The 20,193-nt window shown below is 44.0% G+C and overlaps 1 protein-coding gene across 7 annotated transcripts in view; it reads right to left on the minus strand.

Moving 5' to 3' along the window:
• The window catches only part of rptor (regulatory associated protein of MTOR, complex 1), a 193,280-nt gene extending 173,294 nt beyond the window's left edge, over window positions 1-19,986 (minus strand). For all 7 annotated transcript variants that reach the window (XM_075463436.1, XM_075463435.1, XM_075463433.1 and 4 more), the window contains exons 1-3: window positions 19,546-19,986; window positions 16,890-17,064; window positions 2,374-2,476 (exon numbers count right to left, since the gene is read on the minus strand). In XM_075463436.1, coding sequence (XP_075319551.1) covers window positions 2,374-2,476; window positions 16,890-17,057 — 271 coding nt within the window. In that variant the 5' untranslated portion in view covers window positions 17,058-17,064; window positions 19,546-19,986. The remainder of the gene's footprint in view (window positions 1-2,373; window positions 2,477-16,889; window positions 17,065-19,545) is intronic.
• Window positions 19,987-20,193: the final 207 nt, after the last annotated feature.

Genomic DNA, 20,193 nt, shown 5'->3' on the forward strand with positions numbered 1-20,193 from the left:
TACCAGGGACGTCGTGTCTGTTTGTGAGCAGGATTACTTTAAAGGTTCTAATAATGATGATCTAATAATGATGAAAAGTGGGGCGTGGATCAACCCAGATCATGATCAGGAGTTTAGTTTTCATCCAACACTGCGACTGCATACTCATTCATATATATAGTAATATCTCCTACACCTACTCCCCACCACCCCTCTTGTACTATATTTTATTCTTTTATGTCTAAGATTGTTATATTTTTTATATGCTCATGTCTGCACTGAGAAAGGAGATGCTTTTAATCTCATTGTACTTGTATAGTGACAATAAAAGGCAATCTATTCTATTCTACCAGGAGTCGGAGGGTTTCCTGCTCCCTCAGCTCGGGCTTGCATCTTGCATGCTTTTTCCAGACGATGTGGTCTTGTTGCTGCAGCAGTCACTGCAGCGGCTTGCAGCTGGGATGAGAATTGGCTCCTCCACGACATCTGATGCCATGTATCCCCGATCAGAAAAGAAAAGAGAAAAGAGAGGACTGCTCACTCCAGGTTGGGAGTGAGTCACTCAGTGGGGTTATATGACACTGAAAGGATCGGATTAAGGTCTAAATTACAATAAGACTGAGTTATTAAGTTCATGTAGACACCTTAAAGTGATACTCCGGAGTAGATTCAACCTGGGGTCAAAGTAAGATGAGGGTTGATCTACTACTGTAGACAACAAAGTATATGCTATATTCTACATGTTTTTTTATGAATTTTTATGTTGTAGAGTTGTGAAGTTTTGTTTTTTTTATCAATGGAGAAATTGAGCAGCCTTGCTTTGTTGTCTACAGTAGTAGATCAACCCTCATCTTATTTTGAAGCTCCCAGCTCTCTGAAGTGACGTCGACGCAGCTTTAGCTGCAGAGAAGCTATCAGGCTTGTGTTGATAATAATAATCTCCTGGACTATTTTCAAACTTCCAAATGCATCGTTTGGTGAGTACAGACCATATTTGTACTACTGTAGAAGTTTGGTGTCATGGCATGTGATTTTAGTGTGGTAATTTTGGAGATACAGGATCCATTAACCCTTGTACGAAGCTATTCGGGATAACTCAGTAACTCAGCTGATGTTCAGTCAATATCGAAAAAACTGCGGGTGGGCTACTTGGCTGGATATCACGGTTCAAATGACCCTAGGGTGAATCTACTCCGGAGTATCACTTTAATCTGACAAGAAATTGGACCGGATCGGGTTACTCGCGATCAGATTAAGACCCCGAGATAACTCGGTTGAAAGTCACACTAAACCTGCTTGTAGACGCTGAAGCACGTGGTGAATTAGACTTTGCATTCTGCGCATGCTCCAGATTTTTTCCCGGGGTCGTGACCTGGAAGTCAAAGGAGACGATATTACTGTTGTTGTCTGAAAGAAACAAACAACGCGATGGAGAATGCGCCGTTGAGGATCTCGTTTGTGCAATAAGCAGCTCATCACAAACTAAATGTAGAGGGACGTAGCTTCATCTTGCTCTTCGTTCTCCATCTTTCTCCAATGCCTGAGTTTGTTGTTGTTGTTGGTGGTGAAGAGGTCAACAGGAAGTGGCTCTATTAGCAATAGTTGAAATGGGTACAGCGCCACCTATCATACCGGGGTATGACATGCTTTGTGCCTCTGATTCCATTCATTCACCGCCATATATCCAAGGATAATTACCCTTGCTCAGATAAGGAGCAGCTCAGTCTTATTGTTTTTCTAATTTAGTGAATAATCCAATCCTTTCAGTGCCATGTAACCCCACTGAGTGACTCAAGTGGAGGAGTTTGAGTATCTCAGGGTCTTGCTTACGAGTGGGAGTATAAAGGAGCGGGAGACAGACCGGCGGATTGGGGCAGCGTCTGCATCTGTCGCGGTGAAAAAAGTGTTGAGTCAGAGGGCAAAGCTGTCGATTAACTGTCGATCTACATTCCATCCCTCACTTATTGCCGTGAGCTGTGGGAAGTGACCAAAAGAACGAGACTTCAAAAGAAAATAGCTTCCTCAGAAGGGTCACAGGGCTCATCCTGAGAGATGGATTATGGATGGACGGATCAAACGCTGTGACACCATTTTAAAGTTCCTACATCCTGTAAAGCCCGCGCGACACTAATTTTACCATCTGAACCGACTTGTAAGGTCGACAGGACCTTTCCACGAGCGTTACAGGGCGAGAACGACCCATTCTGAAGGCGGGGGACACACACCAGAGAAGCGTAACAAGGAGGTCAACATTTCTGTGTTCCTAAGTTCTGCTGTTCTCTGCACCTCTGCAACGCTTCATGAGCGCAACCCAGCTGACACAAATATGGCCGAATAAAAGTGCCTGTGTTTCTGTTTTATATTCATGTTTGCGCCCCGTGCAGATTCACTTACCAATCCAGCACTCCAGTCGGGCACAGGGGGAGGTCTTTACCACATCAGGAGGGTCAACTCCGACGTTGAGGCACAAGACCAGCGCTACACTCACGGTCTTCATCTGGGGACACACAGAACACAGTGTTAGCCTCATGCTGCTCGCCAGCACTGAATGGATTTTTCTTAAAAGACACATTATTTAAGGTTTGAGCACAGGTTTTTCTTTAATCTGCATTCATCCAGGGATTCTGCTGCTGGTGCTGCTGCTGGCCACAAATGCTCCAGTGGAGCAGTAAAGTTCAAGTGTCTCACAGAGGCAAACCTCGACAGTGATTACACAGAGTTGTTAACGTCCACATTCTGCCCATCTGGTCCAGGAAGCCCAGCATGACCAGCATCTCAAACACGGGCTCATCAGACAGATCACGCGGCATATGTGAACACATCCCGGATGAGTTTAACCTTTTCAACACAGAGCCAACTGAGCCCCATAAGTGTCAACACGGAGAAGGAGAAGGAAGTGAGCAAAAAGAAAAACAACTATTGATCTGTGAGTAATGTGACAAGGCCTGACGCACTCGCTCCAGCTCGATCAGGCAGTACCGTCGTCCCGCAGAGCAAATTAAGCACCGAGCGAGCAGCAAGCCATCACTGCTTCTTTCCTGTCAACACTTCAGAAATACTTTCCTTTGTGTGTAGCAGCAGACATCGAGATCTGTGACAGTGTGTGACTCTGTCCTGCAGCTCTAACGAGCTCAAACTCAGAAATCAGCTGCATGAACCCCTCTGATAATAACTGTTATTAACCAAGACCGCAGTCTGTTCAGTGGATGTTTTGGTCATTGTTTTCATGTTATGTTTTCATGCAAACTAAACATATAAATCGATATTTTGTTTCCCGATAAAGTATTAGTGATGCAAGATGAGGTTGACTAGTGATGGGATACTCGATTCCTTTTACTGACTCGAGTTTGTATGAGTCACTCACTAAAGTGAATCGGGTTTTCGAGTCACTTGAGTGACTTGAATCAATCACCCAGAGAACGCGCCACGGAATGTACGAACAAGTTCAAACCACGTCCCAAATCATTGTGAAAAAGGCTAAAAATCAAGAAGTCTCCAAGGCGAAACATTTATTTTTCTTTCTTTCTCTCTAAATAAATTCAAATAACCCAAACAGCCAATATTTTAACATTCAGTGCGAAACAGTGCAAAAATATAATAAAATGTATGAAACTGTGCACAAATAGAATATCTAAATAACCTAAACAATAGTGCAAAAATAATAATATTTTAACATTCAACACTGCACCATTAGAATAAAATAATTATGTACAGAATGAATGAACTCCCGCTTCCTTCAAAATAAAGCCGAGAGGGAGAGGGAGCGAGTGAGCTGCCTGTGAACTGTGAGTGGGGTATAAATCATGAGTCCTGAATCATGAGTCCTGAATCATGAGTCCTGAATAATGAGTCCTGAATAATGAGTCCTGAATCATGAGTCCTGAATCATGAGTCCTGAATCATGAGTCCTGAATCATGAGTCCTGAATCATGAGTCCTGAATCATGAGTCCTGAACTGGAGCAGAGAGCTGGCGAGTTTCTCGGGTAAGGGAGGGGCTCTATGAGCTAGGAGCTGGAGCAGAGCCGTTGCTTCAGCCACGGAGCTAATACAGCAAGTCGCTTTATACATTTACGCAATTGCAGTTAGAATAACAGTTGTGTGGCATGTCTCCTCTTTACAGTTAGCTGGCAGTAGCAGCGGTGAGTCAGTGAACGAGTTAATGGAGACAATGACTGTTTTCACACTGAGACCTGCTACCTTAGCGGGTCCAAATTGCCACTTCATCCCGCGTCGAGCAATGTGAACGCTTGGCGTATTAGGTGATCCGTGTCGCCTGAAGCCGAGTTCAGGGGGCGTTGCCTAGTGGCAGAGCGTCACACGAAACACATAAAATGCTGGGCGTGTACAATGACGTAGGCACAACCCATGCGTCGGAGGTAGGGTTAAATACACCTCTCTGCATCAAATTTTTCAAACCAACGATGGCGGGACACCTTGAGGACTCGTTTTTGATGCTGGCTGTTTGTTCGGTCACGCAAGTGTATATGCAGTTCATGGAGATGTTATTTTACGGGGCTTCCTCCCCAGATGACGTGGCACATGTCGAAATATGGCCAGTCCAATCGCCCTCTGCCACTCCTGCCAAGTGAAACTTGTCCTCACCTGTCGCTGTTGTTCTGATCAGCTGTCCATTCTGTCTTTTAAACTCCTCACGTCACGCCACGCCCACGTCCATCCCGCGTCAATTGCTTTCACATCAAATTCGGCTAGGCAAAAAGACTAGGGTCCGACGTGGGTCGAATGGCGAATCGAGTTAACACCCCAGCCCGGATCGTCAGTGTGAAAGGAACAGCGGACACACTAAATTTGCGAATTAAACGTGGGTTCTTCCTCAGTGTGAAAGGGGCTTCTGACTCGTAACTCCCGAGTCTGTAAAAAGAATCTCGAGTTTTGAACGATTGACTCATTGCACATTACGATAAAGTATCGATTTTTCAGCCGCGAGTATGAGTCGTGAATGTGAGTCAAACAGGAGGAAAATGAAGATATTATATATTAACCAGATAACAGTTTAAATTCAGTTTAAAAGCCAAGTTGGGGAGTTAATTAGCCGAATAAATCTGCAGATCACAGCTGATCAACTACAGCTTAAAGTCTCACTTTCTTTTGTTTTTAAGACATTCTGCAGATCTGTTACCATGTTTGCAACATATTTAGCATCAGATACCAGAATTTTGTTTTATATGACGTTAAAGATCCCTGAAATTCTCCCTTTTTCCCCTCCGAGGCTGAAACCTGCTGTTAAGTGAACAGAAGAGAATCATTGTGGTTCTGGTTATATGACGACAAAAGAGACCGTCTAGCAGAGTCGTCCTGAGCATTCATCAAGCTCATTGCTTCTGTCCTTTCCTGGTGCGAATTCAAAGAAAGCCCATAAGTTTCCTCCAATTTAAGTCAAAACTCATTTAAAAGGGAATACGACTCACAGCCAAAGTAATCAATGCCTCACAAACCTTCACCCAAGGCTTCGTGAACGTGTCGCGTGTCTCTACAAACTCCGTGAAACCTTTCTCACGCTCCACGTTCAATCTCTTACTGGATGAGAAGGCGATGCATCGCCATTTCCTCCCCCTGAGTCCGACATGTGAGCTTCAAATACCACTCAGTGTCTGACCAGGGCAGGCGAATCTCAGGCCTGGGTGGATGATCTTAAGCAGTTTAAACATTTCAGATAAAAAGATACAAATTTAGATATAATTTTGGGCCCAAAAACTTTTCCAACAACTCATCAGGACATCGGTTTGTGCCTCTTTGTGAATTAAAGCCAGATAGTGTAAAACTTAAAGTCAACGAGGCCCTGCGTGTCGTCTTGGCTTCAATAAGCTGACCTTTGACTTATTGAAGGAATTTGGGGGTTTCTCCATAGTCCGAAGCCTTTTCGTGCAGCTCCTTGAATGCTGTACCTCTAAAATCAGGTCAAATCAAAGTTTGTGGGTTCTTCTCGATTGTTCCTGTTCTCCACCAACTCGATTGAAAACAGTAAGAAAAATATCCGCATGTAGTTTGAAGTAAATATGTCTGATCGACACTTTACCATTACCACCTGATAGTTGGCTCACACACAACACTGATATGTAGGTCATGAAGATACTGACGGGTGACCTTTCGCAGGTAGAGTTGGAAACTATGATGCAGACCCACAGAGTGTGAACCATGGGTTATGTGACATCCCATGGCTGAACAGGGTGAGGAGGGCGGTTGGTGTGAAGCTAATTAAGGCACCTACTGGGTGTTTTTCCACCCACTGAGTGAAAGGTCAGTGTGCTAGTGGGACTCAGCAGGACTAGACTTGACATGTACATGCATCCTTACACACATATACACACCGCTTTGAATACCTTCAGTCATTCCCACCTGATCTGTTCACGCCTTGCCCTTTTCCTGCCCGCATGGTGGATGTCATGAACTCATCGTCATGACTGGAAAGTTTTCTCTGCATTGGTACACGACCGCAGTCACTTAATACTACAGTTACTGTGGAAAAACTCAAGTAAAGAGACAGAATCAGACTTCTGTTGCAGCTGTAGTGTGTTAGCATGTTTGTTAGCATGCTAACAAACATACGCACAATAAAACATTATGATTTTAACCAAAAAAACCTCTTTGAATTTAAACTGTAAGAGCTTCAGTCCATAAACATAATAGAAACATGCAGATCATTGTGTCTCCTGCGCTATGTGAGCCAGTAGAGGGCGCTCTAACATCCGCTTGAGCGTTACGTCCGATTCGGAAGCGCCTAAAACCTCAATAACACCAACGCCCAGTCGGCGCTGGCCTCAGTTAAGAGTATTTTTGGTCAATCTCTGTCGTGAACTTAAAAAGATCGTAGTTCAGCCTTTCCACTTCTGCCTCCAACCAGGCAGGGTGGGATGGTTGCCACTGAGAGAAGAGCGTCTAACCCAACTATTCTGGGCTTCCGTAGTTCGGGCGTTGTCCTCTCCTGTGAGATTACCTCCCACAGGGACTCGGACAACAACCCGGCGGCGCATTGGGAACAGTTCGTTTCCAAAAAAAGGCTGTTTGGCGGTTCTGCTGTTTGAAACCGGTTCGGTTTTCGAGAGTCAGACCTGGAACAAACCACGTTCTATTGGAGAGTTTGTTTAAAGGTTATGTCAGCTAACGGCAGCAGCATCACTAATCTATTTCAGCAACCAAGCCCAGGGGGCAGAAATGTCCCTCACAGATGCTGGAGACTGCACACAAACACCTGCTACAAAGCAGGTAATGTTACTGGAATCATTTTTAATGTGTCCGTATGACAAGAAGGGAACCTGTTGGGAAGAGATTATGAAGTCAGCCTCCATGCATGTTGCTAAAGACATGTTGGACATTTATACCGCGGAAAAGGTTGGGTTTATTTACACGGTAAAAACTCTAGACTCCAGGTATGTGCTACCAAGCAGGAAGTATTTAGCCTTGCCCAATCACAGGAAAATATCACTACAATGGACGTCTGGGCCAGCCGAACCAAGCTGCCATACATGAGTAGGGATGGGAATTGTTAAGAATTTAGCAATTCCGGTTTCATTATCGATATCGCCTATCAATTTGGTTCCTTATCGGTTCTCATCCAGTTAGATAGTACACATATAGTACAAATGGCTTTGGTTGCAGTAACACTTTAATTTCAAGGATCCACCAACACTTTATCTATTCTAATTTTCAGTTGAGCCATGCCAGACAATAAGCAACAAAGTATCCTACAGAAATTCAGGGGCTTCCACTGCGGCAAAATTGTGCAAACCTTTCCCCACAAATCTAGTAACTGCTCTGTGACATTCATCTATTTTCGCCTCATGTCATTTTACTCTTTCCTGCCTCGATGAAAGGGGAGCCTGCCACTGAGCCTGCCTCACTCTTTCAGTCCTCGTTAACTAAATGTTAATATCAGATGGAAATTATTCATACAGTATGTCGCTAACATTATTACAATCAACAAGACCTGGAGGTTTTACGTTACCTGCGACTTTTGAGACACAAGCTCTCCCATGAGAGTCGCCACCATCGCTTAGCAGCGTGTCAAAGACTTTACATTTGTGCAAAGTAACTGCATGCTGTGTGGTCAAATGTTTCCGCATGTTGGGAAGTATTTCCCCCTTTGATGTGATCAAAGCTCTGCACGTGTTGCAACTGGCCCTAGTTTTGTCCTTTTTGGTGAAATATAACCAAACTTTGGAGCACTTCTGCCTCAACGCCATGTTGGAAACATTCTGAGGCAAATTACGAAGTATTTTATACCTTTTAAAATCCCTCTATCAAAGAAAGGACTTAGTTACATTCTCTGTTCACAGAAATATTATTATCAGCGAGGTAGCTCAAACCACAAGTGTATCTGACTGACGTCCTTATGCAACACACAGCTGAATACATGCACAATGTTCAAATGAACTAAAAGATTAGAGTTCAACTACCCCAACTGGGCGATTTACCCGCTAATAAGCAAGTACGATTATTCTCGATGAGCTCAGCAAAACATCTGTGCCAACAAGCTGAGAAAAGATTGGACTGGGAAGACAGAGCTCAGGTTTAAAACACACGAATGCAAGAAAAATGTTTAACTTAATGAAAAGCAGTCAAGGCATCGCAATGTTATCACACCGGTGTTAATCATGATTACAACTAAGTGACTCAGCACAGCGAGACAATTAAAATCCTATTAAAAACAGCCCTGATTACATTATTTGTTTCCATCCAGCATCTGACGCAGGTCATTTATAACACATCTGATGCTCATTTACATGAGAATAACGCAGATAAATGTGGGATGTTTGGAGGTGCAACGCGACATTTGAGTATGACGTCGCACAGATGTGCCCCTCGTTATTCTCACTGATTTATCTGCTCGTTCGCTTCACAGACAAAGACAACACAAACAAGTGTTTCTTCATCAGCCGGGTCTGGGTATGTGTGGTTGGTAAACATTCACGGCTCAAGGCGATGAATCGGTTGCTACTCTGGGGGGAGACCGTCAGGCCTGAGGCTTTGGTGATAAAGTGGTGTGTTGTAACCATTTAAATGAACAGATGTTAATGAGTGAAGACGCAGCTGATTTTTAAATGTGAGATAACACAGTTTCCTGATCTTTAAACAGATAAACTCAATTAAAAGCCGGAACTCTTAAAAGTAACCGGCGGCGTCGACGGTAACAAATAAAAACTCTGGGCATGAAGGCAAGGGGTCGCATCACAGCATCGTCATCCTGCTATCGTGCAGTTTGTTCGGCTGCTGCATAACAAACTCATCCAGAGATCCGAGGTATCCGAGCACATCTTTCACGATAAAAGCCACGCACAGAAGAGGAAGGTTGCTACCCAATTAAATCTAGAAGGGATTTAAATACCAAAGCCTGAACTAAACATGAATATTTTACATTTTGTAAATTCAGAACAAACTTCAACTCATTTTGGCCCCCTTTTTTTTAACAACTTGAACAAAAGAAATCCTTTAAAATGGACTGATAATCGATCATACTAATGTAATAACCATAATTGTGTTAAAAGACAGCATAGCGTGAGCTTAAAAGGCAGCCATAAGAATGAGAAAAGGCTCAAAGAAAGCAGAGCGATCAAAGCACCCTCTGACCCACAACAAGCGGCTGCTTTATTGGATGTAAATTCACCATTTAGGACTAATCTGAGAGGAAAGCCTAAACAAAATTAGATTTTCAGACCTATACTGGACCTCATGGATTTCCAATAATCTCATGAACTCTTCTCCTGAAAGAGGAAGGCAGAGAAATAAAACAGCATGTGCTTTCAAAAGGAAGAGTGACCGAACAGCAGAGAAAGAGAATTAATTGTATATACAACCATCTGAGAGCGCGTGCAAGTCCTCCCGGTTCAGGCATATGCATTAAAATTGGATGCCGGCCCCCTCTCATTAATAACTGCTCGGGACTGCGGGGGGTTGTCGAGCCTTTTCCCTCTACGCCCTTTTAAGACTCCCACAGCCTTCAGCACCACTCGCTTCACCGATCAATGGTTCTGATTAATCCATTTGGAAAGCAGGCAATAAATGAAGGTTATTAAAAAGGTGACGAGCATCAATCTCGTTCAAGCGTTCTTCGGCAGGCCGGCAGCAACAAGTCAAACGCTGCTTTGTGGAGCTGAAAATCCATAAAAGGGCCAAAAACTGTCAAAGATGTGCGTTATCTGAAACAAAGTATGCAGCTAATGAATTAAAAAATGCTAAAAAAAAAAAAAAAAAAAAAAGAAGGGACGAAGGCTACATGAGAGCAGACAAAAAAAAAATCTATATTTGATATTTACATAAAAATAGATAAGAAATAAATCATTAAATAAACTCTGAAAGAAAGAAACCATCGAAGAATAATGACAAGTTTTAATAAAATAATCTTATGTGCTGTGTTTGACTCTTGAATTTACCTGTGGGCACACCGACTCTGACCTTTGACCAGTATTTGCAGATGTAAGATCCACAGATCGATGGGTGAATGACTCACTTGTGTACGAGTTCACCAGACACAAAGGATCGACTGTAATCACTCAAACTCTTCATAATCCGAGTAGGGACAGACGACTCGCTGTTCTGATGGAGGTAACCACCACAATGCGCATGTTCTGAATCTGAACACTCAATAAAAACATTAGCATTAAACCCTCACGTCGCTGATTTTTGGATATATGACGCCGAGGATCACAGGAAGTTCACAGTGGAGGTGGAAGAGTGCTTCCTTCCTGACTCCCCACCCTCCAGTGAGGTTACCCGGGGCTTCAAAGCGGTGCCAACCTCTTTTCGTCATCTCTCACATTCACCCCCACAGGCCTTTGCCTTTGATCGGGCAAGGTGTGACCGCCTTTCACCGTCTTTTTATCCTCTGGGTGACCACACTTCCAACAGACTTGAAACTGGGGTGAAAGTGGAGGTCAGGGAATGGGTCTCCATCTGTCCAGGTACCCAACTCCCTTCCATTCTTCTCAACACGGCAGCTCTGAGCTAACAGTGCAATAGTACGTATTCATTAATTCATTGGTCTTAAAGTATTGGTGAAATAAAGACAGATAATGCCTTATTTAGAGGCTGTATTGTCTCTGCCCTGTTCTCTCCCGTTATATGGATATACGCGGATCTCCAGTGATCTAAATATCTTCCGAAGGACGCCGACTTTCACCAAACTGTTATCGGTGAGTAGATGAACGTATTTTATGCCAGAAATAAGGTCCAGGTTTAAAAAAAAATAACTTTAACAACAGGCCAATGAAAGAGTGGGAGCAGCATTCAGTACCCTTAGCAGTGGGGCGACTTTCAGGGCAAATTGCAAATACTCAACAACAATATGAAATCTCTACAATGTAATTATTTCCACCGCAATGAAAACACTTTATGTTCTCATGGCTCAGTGACTGGTCGTCCATATGCTGCCTAATGAACCGAGCACACTGATTGAATTCATCTAATGACACACAGACCACCAGCCTCATTTCCACGTTATTACAAAGGCCGTATGACTTATTGATTTCATTATTCTGGAGCTGGAAAAACAAGCCCAACAACATATGTGAAAGCAAACACGGGGGGAGGTGGGAGACGTTTCAATATATCATGTGTGTGCTGACCCACGGAAAGTTGCACAACATCTGGCAAGAACTGCAACTGATGACCATTACAGATAAAATCAAAGTCCCTCAGAGTGACTCGAGCTGTTTGTCCAGAACGCTCACATATGCCGCCATGGCGGCATATTTACACAACATCTTAAGAAATAAGATTTAACTCTGAACACCCTCAGCCCACTTTCACACATCTACAAGCTGCTTTAACAATTCAAGAAGTGTCACTGTGTTATTTACAACAATGTTTGCATGAAGGCAACCATTAGAAATATTCATATGCTGTGATAGAACGCCGTGGAGCTATATCACAGCTAAAATTAAGCTTGTTGTTGAAACTGAGACAAAAAGGTTCCCTGCTGATCTGAGTCTTCATCTGCAGCAGTAAAGAGACTCCAGACTGGCCGTGTATGCCGTTAGCAGCCTCACAGAGGACCAGAATCCCCTGCTTACTGCCTCGTGGTGACGGTATATAAAGTGTGGAGCGGAGGTGTGGAGATGTCGGCGCTAAGACACGTCTCAAAGCATTTCTGAGTGACGGAACATAATCACGAGCTTCAGAAAAGGACAGAAGTCAGACATTAACTGATGATTTCCCGACCTTTGCTGAACAATAAAGTTGTGAAGTCAATACACTGTTCGGTCCTGCTGCAAAACACCAAAGAAGAAGTACAAAGAGAAGCAGAGGAAGAAGAAGAAGCTGAAGATAAGTTTCTATGTTTTGTAGCAACAGTTCGACGCAAAGAGGATCGAGTTTTACTGTGCAGGACGGAGCTCAGTGATAAAAAAAAAAAAAAAAAAAAAAAAAAAAAAACTGTTGTCAAAGCCGGGATCTTTGCACATATGAGATTTTATTAATCTAACGGAAAGAACAACTAGATTAAGTGTGTGCAGTGTGCTTCATAAATATTCTAAATCATCAGTTATTCAGCTAATATGAGGAATCACATTAGTTGTTTATACTCTGACCAAACATCTGCAGCCGGATTGTACCCGCTGTGGTCACAGCTCAGCTTTCCAAAGACTGGCTGCATGTGCACCCCATGTACACCCCATCTGCACCCCATGTGGACCTCATGTTGGCCTCATGTTGGCCTCATGTTGGCCTCATGTTGGCCTCATGTTGGCCTCATGTTGGCCTCATGTTGGCCTCATGTGGGCCTCATGTTGGCCTCATGTGGGCCCACCTCACGAGTTGTTGGAGGGTTAAAAACTTCTCCATGTGTGCCAACACTGAGCTCTGTAAGATCTCAAATCATCTACTCTATGATGCTTCTCTGCCATCACAGCTGTAACATAACTGATCTCCCTGAAATGTCTGTTAATAATTCCACATTAAATGAGATTCAGGCCAATCTGAAATATGTTTATGGTTCAGTAATGCCATGGTAGTACATGGAAACATCTGGAGACCTGATGTTGGTGTTTCTTTCCATACAGCGCAGGTAACTGAGATCTGATCACCCGTGTTAACAGGTCTTATAGCTGTCCACTTGTCCAGGGTTCGATGGCAGTGTTTCCCATACATTGAGGATGGCGGCCCGCCAATCGTTTGAAACACAGCGTTTTTTTTTGTTTGTTTGTTTTTTTGTTGTTTTTTTAAACACAGCGATTTCCTCGAAAACCAACCAATATGACTATACAACAGGTGAATTAGTAATTAAACATGTCCTAAAGTGTGCAATGTCAGAGTTTTGAAGTTTAGTGGCAAAAAGGTTTATGTGTTATTAGTCGCTGTCGGGGCGATTGACACACACGTTATAGATCAGTGGGTGCGCGTGCAAAAAGGTCAGCTGTAATCATCGGGATTTTCGTTGACAAACATATTTTTTTGACCTATTTATATTATGAGAAATAATGTGAAATTTGAGCAATGACGAGTACACTAGTATGTTGTCCGGTATGTTGCATAAAAAAATAGTAAGCTCAATAGTTTGTTTAAAATAAGGTGTTTTTGTGATAGCTCTCTTGTTTTTAAAGATATCAAAACCAAACCACTTCTGATGTGTTCCTGAACTCATTGTGTACTTCCTACACCCTTTATTATTAAGGACAACCTTTTCAAGTTTCTCAAAAAGGCATAAGTATTCACTGTATATGATCCATTCATATTTTTCATGAAGTTTAGTTTTAACCTGTAAATATTTTCTATTACAATTGTTATCATTGGGTTTTAATGACAAGATGAGGTTTCCTTATAAGCCCACAAGGGTTTCTGACATCTCCAGCACACATTCCTTTTTTGTTTTTAATTTGTTGTGTTTTATTGTGTATTTTTTTTAGATATTTGAATGAATGTGTGCAAATCAATCGAATAAAATAAAATCTGCAGTCGCACAAATTTACGCCGCGTGAATTTACACGCTACATAACCACACATAACACATTACATATAACCAGCTCCACTAAAGTTCAGGTCGATTACTCTGAGAGTAACATTACATGTGATCTGTGGACGATATTCTGATTGACTTCATCTGGTTGAAAAAGGGGACTCAGACAGATCTGTTAGTATGAAAGAAAACGCATCCGTGTGCGGTTATATTTCCATCTGAGGACGCATCTTCAAGTTAAATCGTAATTGACTTGAATTGTGAGACCAACAAAGATTCACAGCTGTGAGTCAGTAGCAGTAATTTATTGGAAGTCACTCAAACCCGTGTAAAGTCATCACAAACCTAATTCCATTCATTAACTCTGCCGCGTCCAGCTGGCTGCAGGTCTGACAGCTCAATTAAGGGAGCGCGATACTTCCAACCAACATCTAATCTTACCACTCCAAACTGAAAATAACACCAAAAACATCCCCCTGCTCCTCCTGCACAACTTCCTGATCAGCAGTTAAATGATATTTGACCTTTGACTCCGCTGTACAACACACGCGGCGTTCACACCGGTAATCTGAAGGCTGCTATCCTGATTGCTTTTGGTAGCTGTTCACACAAACACGCTACACTGCAATGGGCACGCACAAGCAGCTGAGCGCAAGCATAAATATTCATTCCAATACAAGTCACAGGCCGACGGTAATAAGTAGATCTACAGGCCTCCCTCCTCTGAGTGATTGTTTCTGAGATCTCTGATTAACATCACACTCATAAAGCCTGGTGCTTAGCGCTGCTCTGCCCAGACTTAACCTTTCACGTATCAACTCACTCCATATTCAAACAGTTGCAGACAAAAACCACCATCTTAAAGCTGCCGTCGGCAGGTTTTCAAAATTCCGAGTCTTAAGTCGGAAAATTCGAACCGATACAACTTTCAGGTCCCTCCCCCAACCTTTAACAAGCTCCGAATCGCCCCCCAAACCCCTCCCCCTCTGTGGACGAGGTTGTGCACGTGAGTTCACACCAGTGTGAGCGCACACAAGCTGGGGCAGACTCACGCTCAGCAGCGTGTGCACAAGCCGTGATTGACAGGTAGGATTCCTCCACCCTAAAGCCCCATACACACACGTCGCTGCTATTTACTCGCTACTCGCTCACTCGCCTACTCGCCACTCGCTTGGGTGCTTTTGCTGACTTGGTGTGTAGAAGTTGGGTGGCCACTGTTTGGAGAACACTGGGGGAACGTCACCTGTCAATAATCTGTATTCTGCATTTTAATTGGCTACTCGCTTACTCGCGTCGCTCGAAGTTGAAATATGTTCATCTCGGAATCCGCCCACATCGCATCGCTTGTACTCGCTTGTACTCTCCTCGCCTACTCGCCTACTCGCCTCGCGTGAACACATAGACATTCTATTGACTTCACTCGCTGAGCGAGTAAATAGCAGCGACGTGTGTGTATGGGGCTTTACTTGATTGGTTAAAAACAGCCGGGAGCGCTCGATTTTTGCAAGCATGATTACAGGCTTCAGAGGGAGCTACAGATTTCGTTATTTTTCCTAAACAGCCTATTTAATATTCTACTTCCAGAATCCCATGACAGTTCAAGCTAATATGACTAAAAAAAAGTTGCCGACCGCAGCTTTAAGTCAACAACAGGCCAAAAACATCTTTGCATTTTTCTCTCAACAACAGAGAAGAACTCAGGCCGGGAGATGTTTTTCCTCCACGATATCACAACTGAACAAAGTTCCTGCTGTGAAGGGCAGCAAAATAAGCTGCTGCAATGAATTTTTCAGAAAGAAACATCGACTTTGAACGAGCACCTTTCAAATCCATCAGTTTGCAATTAACTTGGTTGCAGCCAAGAGCTCAATCAAAGCCGAAATCTTCCTGCATGAGAGCAAAAAGCGGCAATTAGTCCAGCTCTCCGACTGCAGAACCATGAAGACTTCACACAGCTTTACGAAGGCAGGTCTGCGGACTCAGAGCGCCCTGAGCAATGAAAAATGTAACAGTAGATTTAACATGACTTTCTGATGGGAATGCCAATTCCAGTCAGCCTTTATTACCTCTTTTAAATCAATAGAGCGCTCACATTTAACAATGTCTTCATCTCCCTGCAGCTCCACACTTTAATTCAGCTCCTGTCTTAACAGCAGCCAAGTGTTACGTTTTCATTTGGGTGAATTTCTACGATGGATGGAGGGTTTGTGAGGGTTATATATGACTAAGTGACATTTGCCATCGTTCTAATGTTAGCACTCTGAAATAATCAGGTTGGTGGCACTGCAGCGGATCAAAAGACAGCTTTAAACACTGTGCGCACGCTCGTGAGGGAAAGCTTTGAGGTTCTCCCCTCGAAACGTAGCGCGAGTTGCCTCCAGCAGGATAAAATGGATTGTCGTCAGAATGCAGATGCAGGAAACGGATGATTTCCCACCATGCCCTGGCTCTTCACAGGGAAATGTCCTTTCAAAGCACAGTGTGCAGCATGGTTGCATCTGGTTTGCCTCTTTAATGAATGGAAATTTAGAGAACTGGCACTGTGTGTGTGGGTGTCTGACCACCTTTCCAAAGACCTGAAGATATCACGATCCTCCGTGCACTGTGTGCTAAATGCAAGGGGCGTGGCTTATAGCGCTGTCCAAAGCAACGAAGGCCGTGTGATAACAGACAGCCAGATGATTAGGCTGCTGGACTTTGTTGCTATGAGTGTACCAACATGTGTCAAACATTTGCTTTCAGCTTCGTGCAACGTCCTATTCGATCGCTGTGATGAAATGTAAAAAAAAAAAAAAGACTCTCTGTTTATACGTTTTCTGACTTCCAGAAACGATCAAACACAGCTGGCTGAAAAATGATGCAATGCGGCGTTTCTTAGTTCTACCCTGAACATGAACGTGGTCCCCTGAGAGACATCTGAAACTAGAAACAGGCCCGAGCTCTGACTGAGCCAGAGGAGGAAACATCTGCTCTGCAGCTGGGGTACACTGGACATAGCAAGCCTACCCTGTCCTTCATCCTCCAGCTCTGTGCCAAGGCCTTGGAGCCCTCGATCTTCTCCAAGTGCCTCTTCTTCATGAAGGCCAAGGGAAGCTTCCAGTCATTCATGTCAGCCTCCTCTTCCTCAGCGACACCCACGACCGGTGAATGTAGCAAGTCCACGTCCATTTTCATCAGGGCCCTGTGAGGGAGAATAACACAGATTTGATGAGTTTCTGTGGGCTCCTGCTGTGCATCTATGGTGGGAAACTAACACTGAAAAGCATTGTGATAATCTCTGAAATGCAAAATCTCACATAGAATTAAACATGAACAGGATCAAAATAACCACTAAATTACTGCGCAAGTTTAAAGATTATTTTCTAAATGGATGTTCCCCCTTTGTTCTTTTAATCAATCATCACTTGGAGGAGTTCCCTGTCACGCTGAGCACTAAAAATAAATCATCAGGCGGAGGGAAGCCATTGTGCAACACAGCCAGACACAGAGCCACTGAGCAGTTCCTTAAATGAGATCACAACAAAACAGAATGAAACATCCACAAAACAAAAAGGTTAACTTTGAAGTTGCAGAACGATTTTAGAGCAAAAGAACTGATTACATGTTTTCAGACATAAATCCAGCAGTTTACACGGTGAGGAGGTAGAAATGAAGCAAACATGCATGTAGGTGAGCACAGAGCAAACACCGACTGTGCAAATCAAAGGATTCACGTGTTCACATCGTTAAACTCTTCCGATGTGCTGGTTCAACGGGCCGAGTGTGAAAGAAAAAAGGTTCTTTAAATAACTCTGTCAGTGTAGTTTGGAACAAAACAGCAAACCAGAAGGCAGAAGGAGTTTTAAATATGTCAACAAGACCGTGTTTCTGAGGGGTTTTCATCTATGCTCCCAGGCCAGCGATATTATGCTCCAACAGAGAACCAACGGCTTCATTCCTTCTGCTATCAGATGAATAAATGTTATTTATTCTGTTAATTCATTATTTCTATCTGGAAAAGTTAGATTTAAGACATTAATTCCCCTCTGAGATTAAAAATACCCAAATCTTAACGTCTAATAACGGACCGACTGCTTTCCAACGAGCATCTCTTGGTATTAAAACCCTTGAATGCACCGTCGGATACCAGTGAACACAACTTAGAGGAGGTGATGCGTCCTATGTGAAGCTCATAGACGCCAACATCCCTAACACCGAACTAAAAGTTACATAAAATGTATTTAGCCGAGCCGGTTTACTGCTGAAATTAGTTTCTGAGCTCAACCATCAGGAGGAAGGTTGGAGTAGAGCCGCTGCTCCTCAGGATGCCCCCCTGGGCACATCCTGTTGGGAGGAGACCCCGAGGCAGACCCAGGACTCCCTCGATGGATCATCTTGCCCTTCTGACCTGGAAACATCACCGTCAGGACCCTGAAGGAGAGTTGCCCTGCTGGACCTGTTGCCGCTACCACCCGACCTCAGATAAGCGGATCATATTGGCTGGATGGATGGATGGATGGATGAATCAACCACCAAACTTTAACGACTGCCCCACTCTGTATTTGTTCAGCACAAAGTTTTGACACTCATACAGTTACTGTATCTTGCAGCTCAACTTTCACACAGTTCAGTGGAGCCATGTTCAACTCAGACAAACTCCAGCTCACAAAGAGGACCCTGCACTCCACTCTGCTGTTCGAGTCCTCACGAAGACTAAGAAAAGTGGAGCACATCAGTCCAGCTCTGAGGTCTTTACACCGGCTGCCGGTGCATCAGAGGATAGACTTTAAAGTTCTGATGCTGCTCTATTAAGCTCTGAATGGTCCAGGACCCAAATACATCAGTGACCTCCTGACCCAGTATGAACCTTCCAGACCCCTCAGGTCATGTGGATCCGGTCTTCTATCAGTTCCCAGAGTCAGAACCAGACATGGAGAAGCTGCATTCAGCTTCTATGCTCCACATGTCTGGAACAAACTCCCAGAAAGCCTCAGATCAGCTGAAACTACTGATTTTATCTGATTCTATCTATTGTTCTTATTTCTTTCTTTTTTGTTTAAAACTTAAATCATGCTTTTATTTCTACGGTTTTAATGTATCTGTAAAGCACTTTGAATCGCCTTGTAGTTGAATTGTGCTGTACAAATAAACTTGCGTTGCCTTACAAATAAACTTGCCTTAAGTCTCAGGCTCTGCTGTGACATCTGCATGAACGAAAAACCACAACAAGTGAAACTACGCTGCTCACTCACATCTGGATTCCTCTAAGCCACCACTTTACAAACTACAGTCCAGCTGTTCACTCTTTTTTGTTGTTGTTGTTGTTGTTGCTTTGACACACCTGAATAATGCCATGGACCACAGCTGCTGAGCTTTCTGTGTGCTCGCACTTATGATAGCATGGCCTTGCTCTTTAAACTTTGCCACACAAAAGCTGGCGAGCAGTCAGCAGACGAGGCGTCCAGTTAGCTTCGTGCTAGCCGAGCTAGCGCGGCTGATTTGACAGCCGCTCTCCTCCAAAGTGGCTCTGACCGTCAGCTGTTAAACTGCATCACATGCCGGGGTTATTTAAAGCTCTGTCCGCGTAGATTGCAGAAAGCACACGAGCGTGGGAGATACGTGAGACGGAGCAGATGTGCAGAAATGGCGCTATGTGGTGGTAGCAAAGCGTGCAGATGCGAACCTTGGTGCGGCGGGACTATCAACCCGGGCTGGGGAGGCTCTCCGTCTCCGGACGATGACAGATACGGTCGCACAAATAATCCTGGTCAGAAAATTGTAGGGCAGCGTCCACAGCCGGTAGAGCAGATCGAACCCGTCAAAAGCGAGCTGGACGGGTGCGTGTTTGCAGGGGAATCTGCGGCTCCTCTCCCCACGGCTCTTCGCTATGGGAAGGGGCTGGAGACGAGGCCCATCTTCATACGGACAGTCTGCCACAGCCACACGAAGCGCCGGCCACTATTATGGATGACGGGGGTCCGGTGGTCCTCTTCTACAAACCAGCGACCCTGGGGACTGATTTGGTGCAATGGTTTCCGCGGTAATCACACACACTCCCGAGAATTTCTCCAAAGAGGCACTTCTTCAGCACTTCTGCAAGGGCGCAGCCATCTTGAGTTGGACCCAGAATGCACCGTTGGGGCGGCGAAGCTGCCGTGAAACGTCACCACTGTTGTTCCTGTCACACACCAGCATAAACACACACACACACACACACACACTTGTGTGAACTGTGTAAGCAGCAAACACACACTGCAATTCATATCAAATGTCTGAGCAAGAAGAAATATAACTGTCGTTACATTTAGGTGTAACACTCAGGACCCATGTG

The sequence above is a fragment of the Odontesthes bonariensis genome, chromosome 4 (assembly GCF_027942865.1).
Source record: "Odontesthes bonariensis isolate fOdoBon6 chromosome 4, fOdoBon6.hap1, whole genome shotgun sequence".
Classification (NCBI taxonomy): Eukaryota; Metazoa; Chordata; class Actinopteri; order Atheriniformes; family Atherinopsidae; genus Odontesthes; species Odontesthes bonariensis.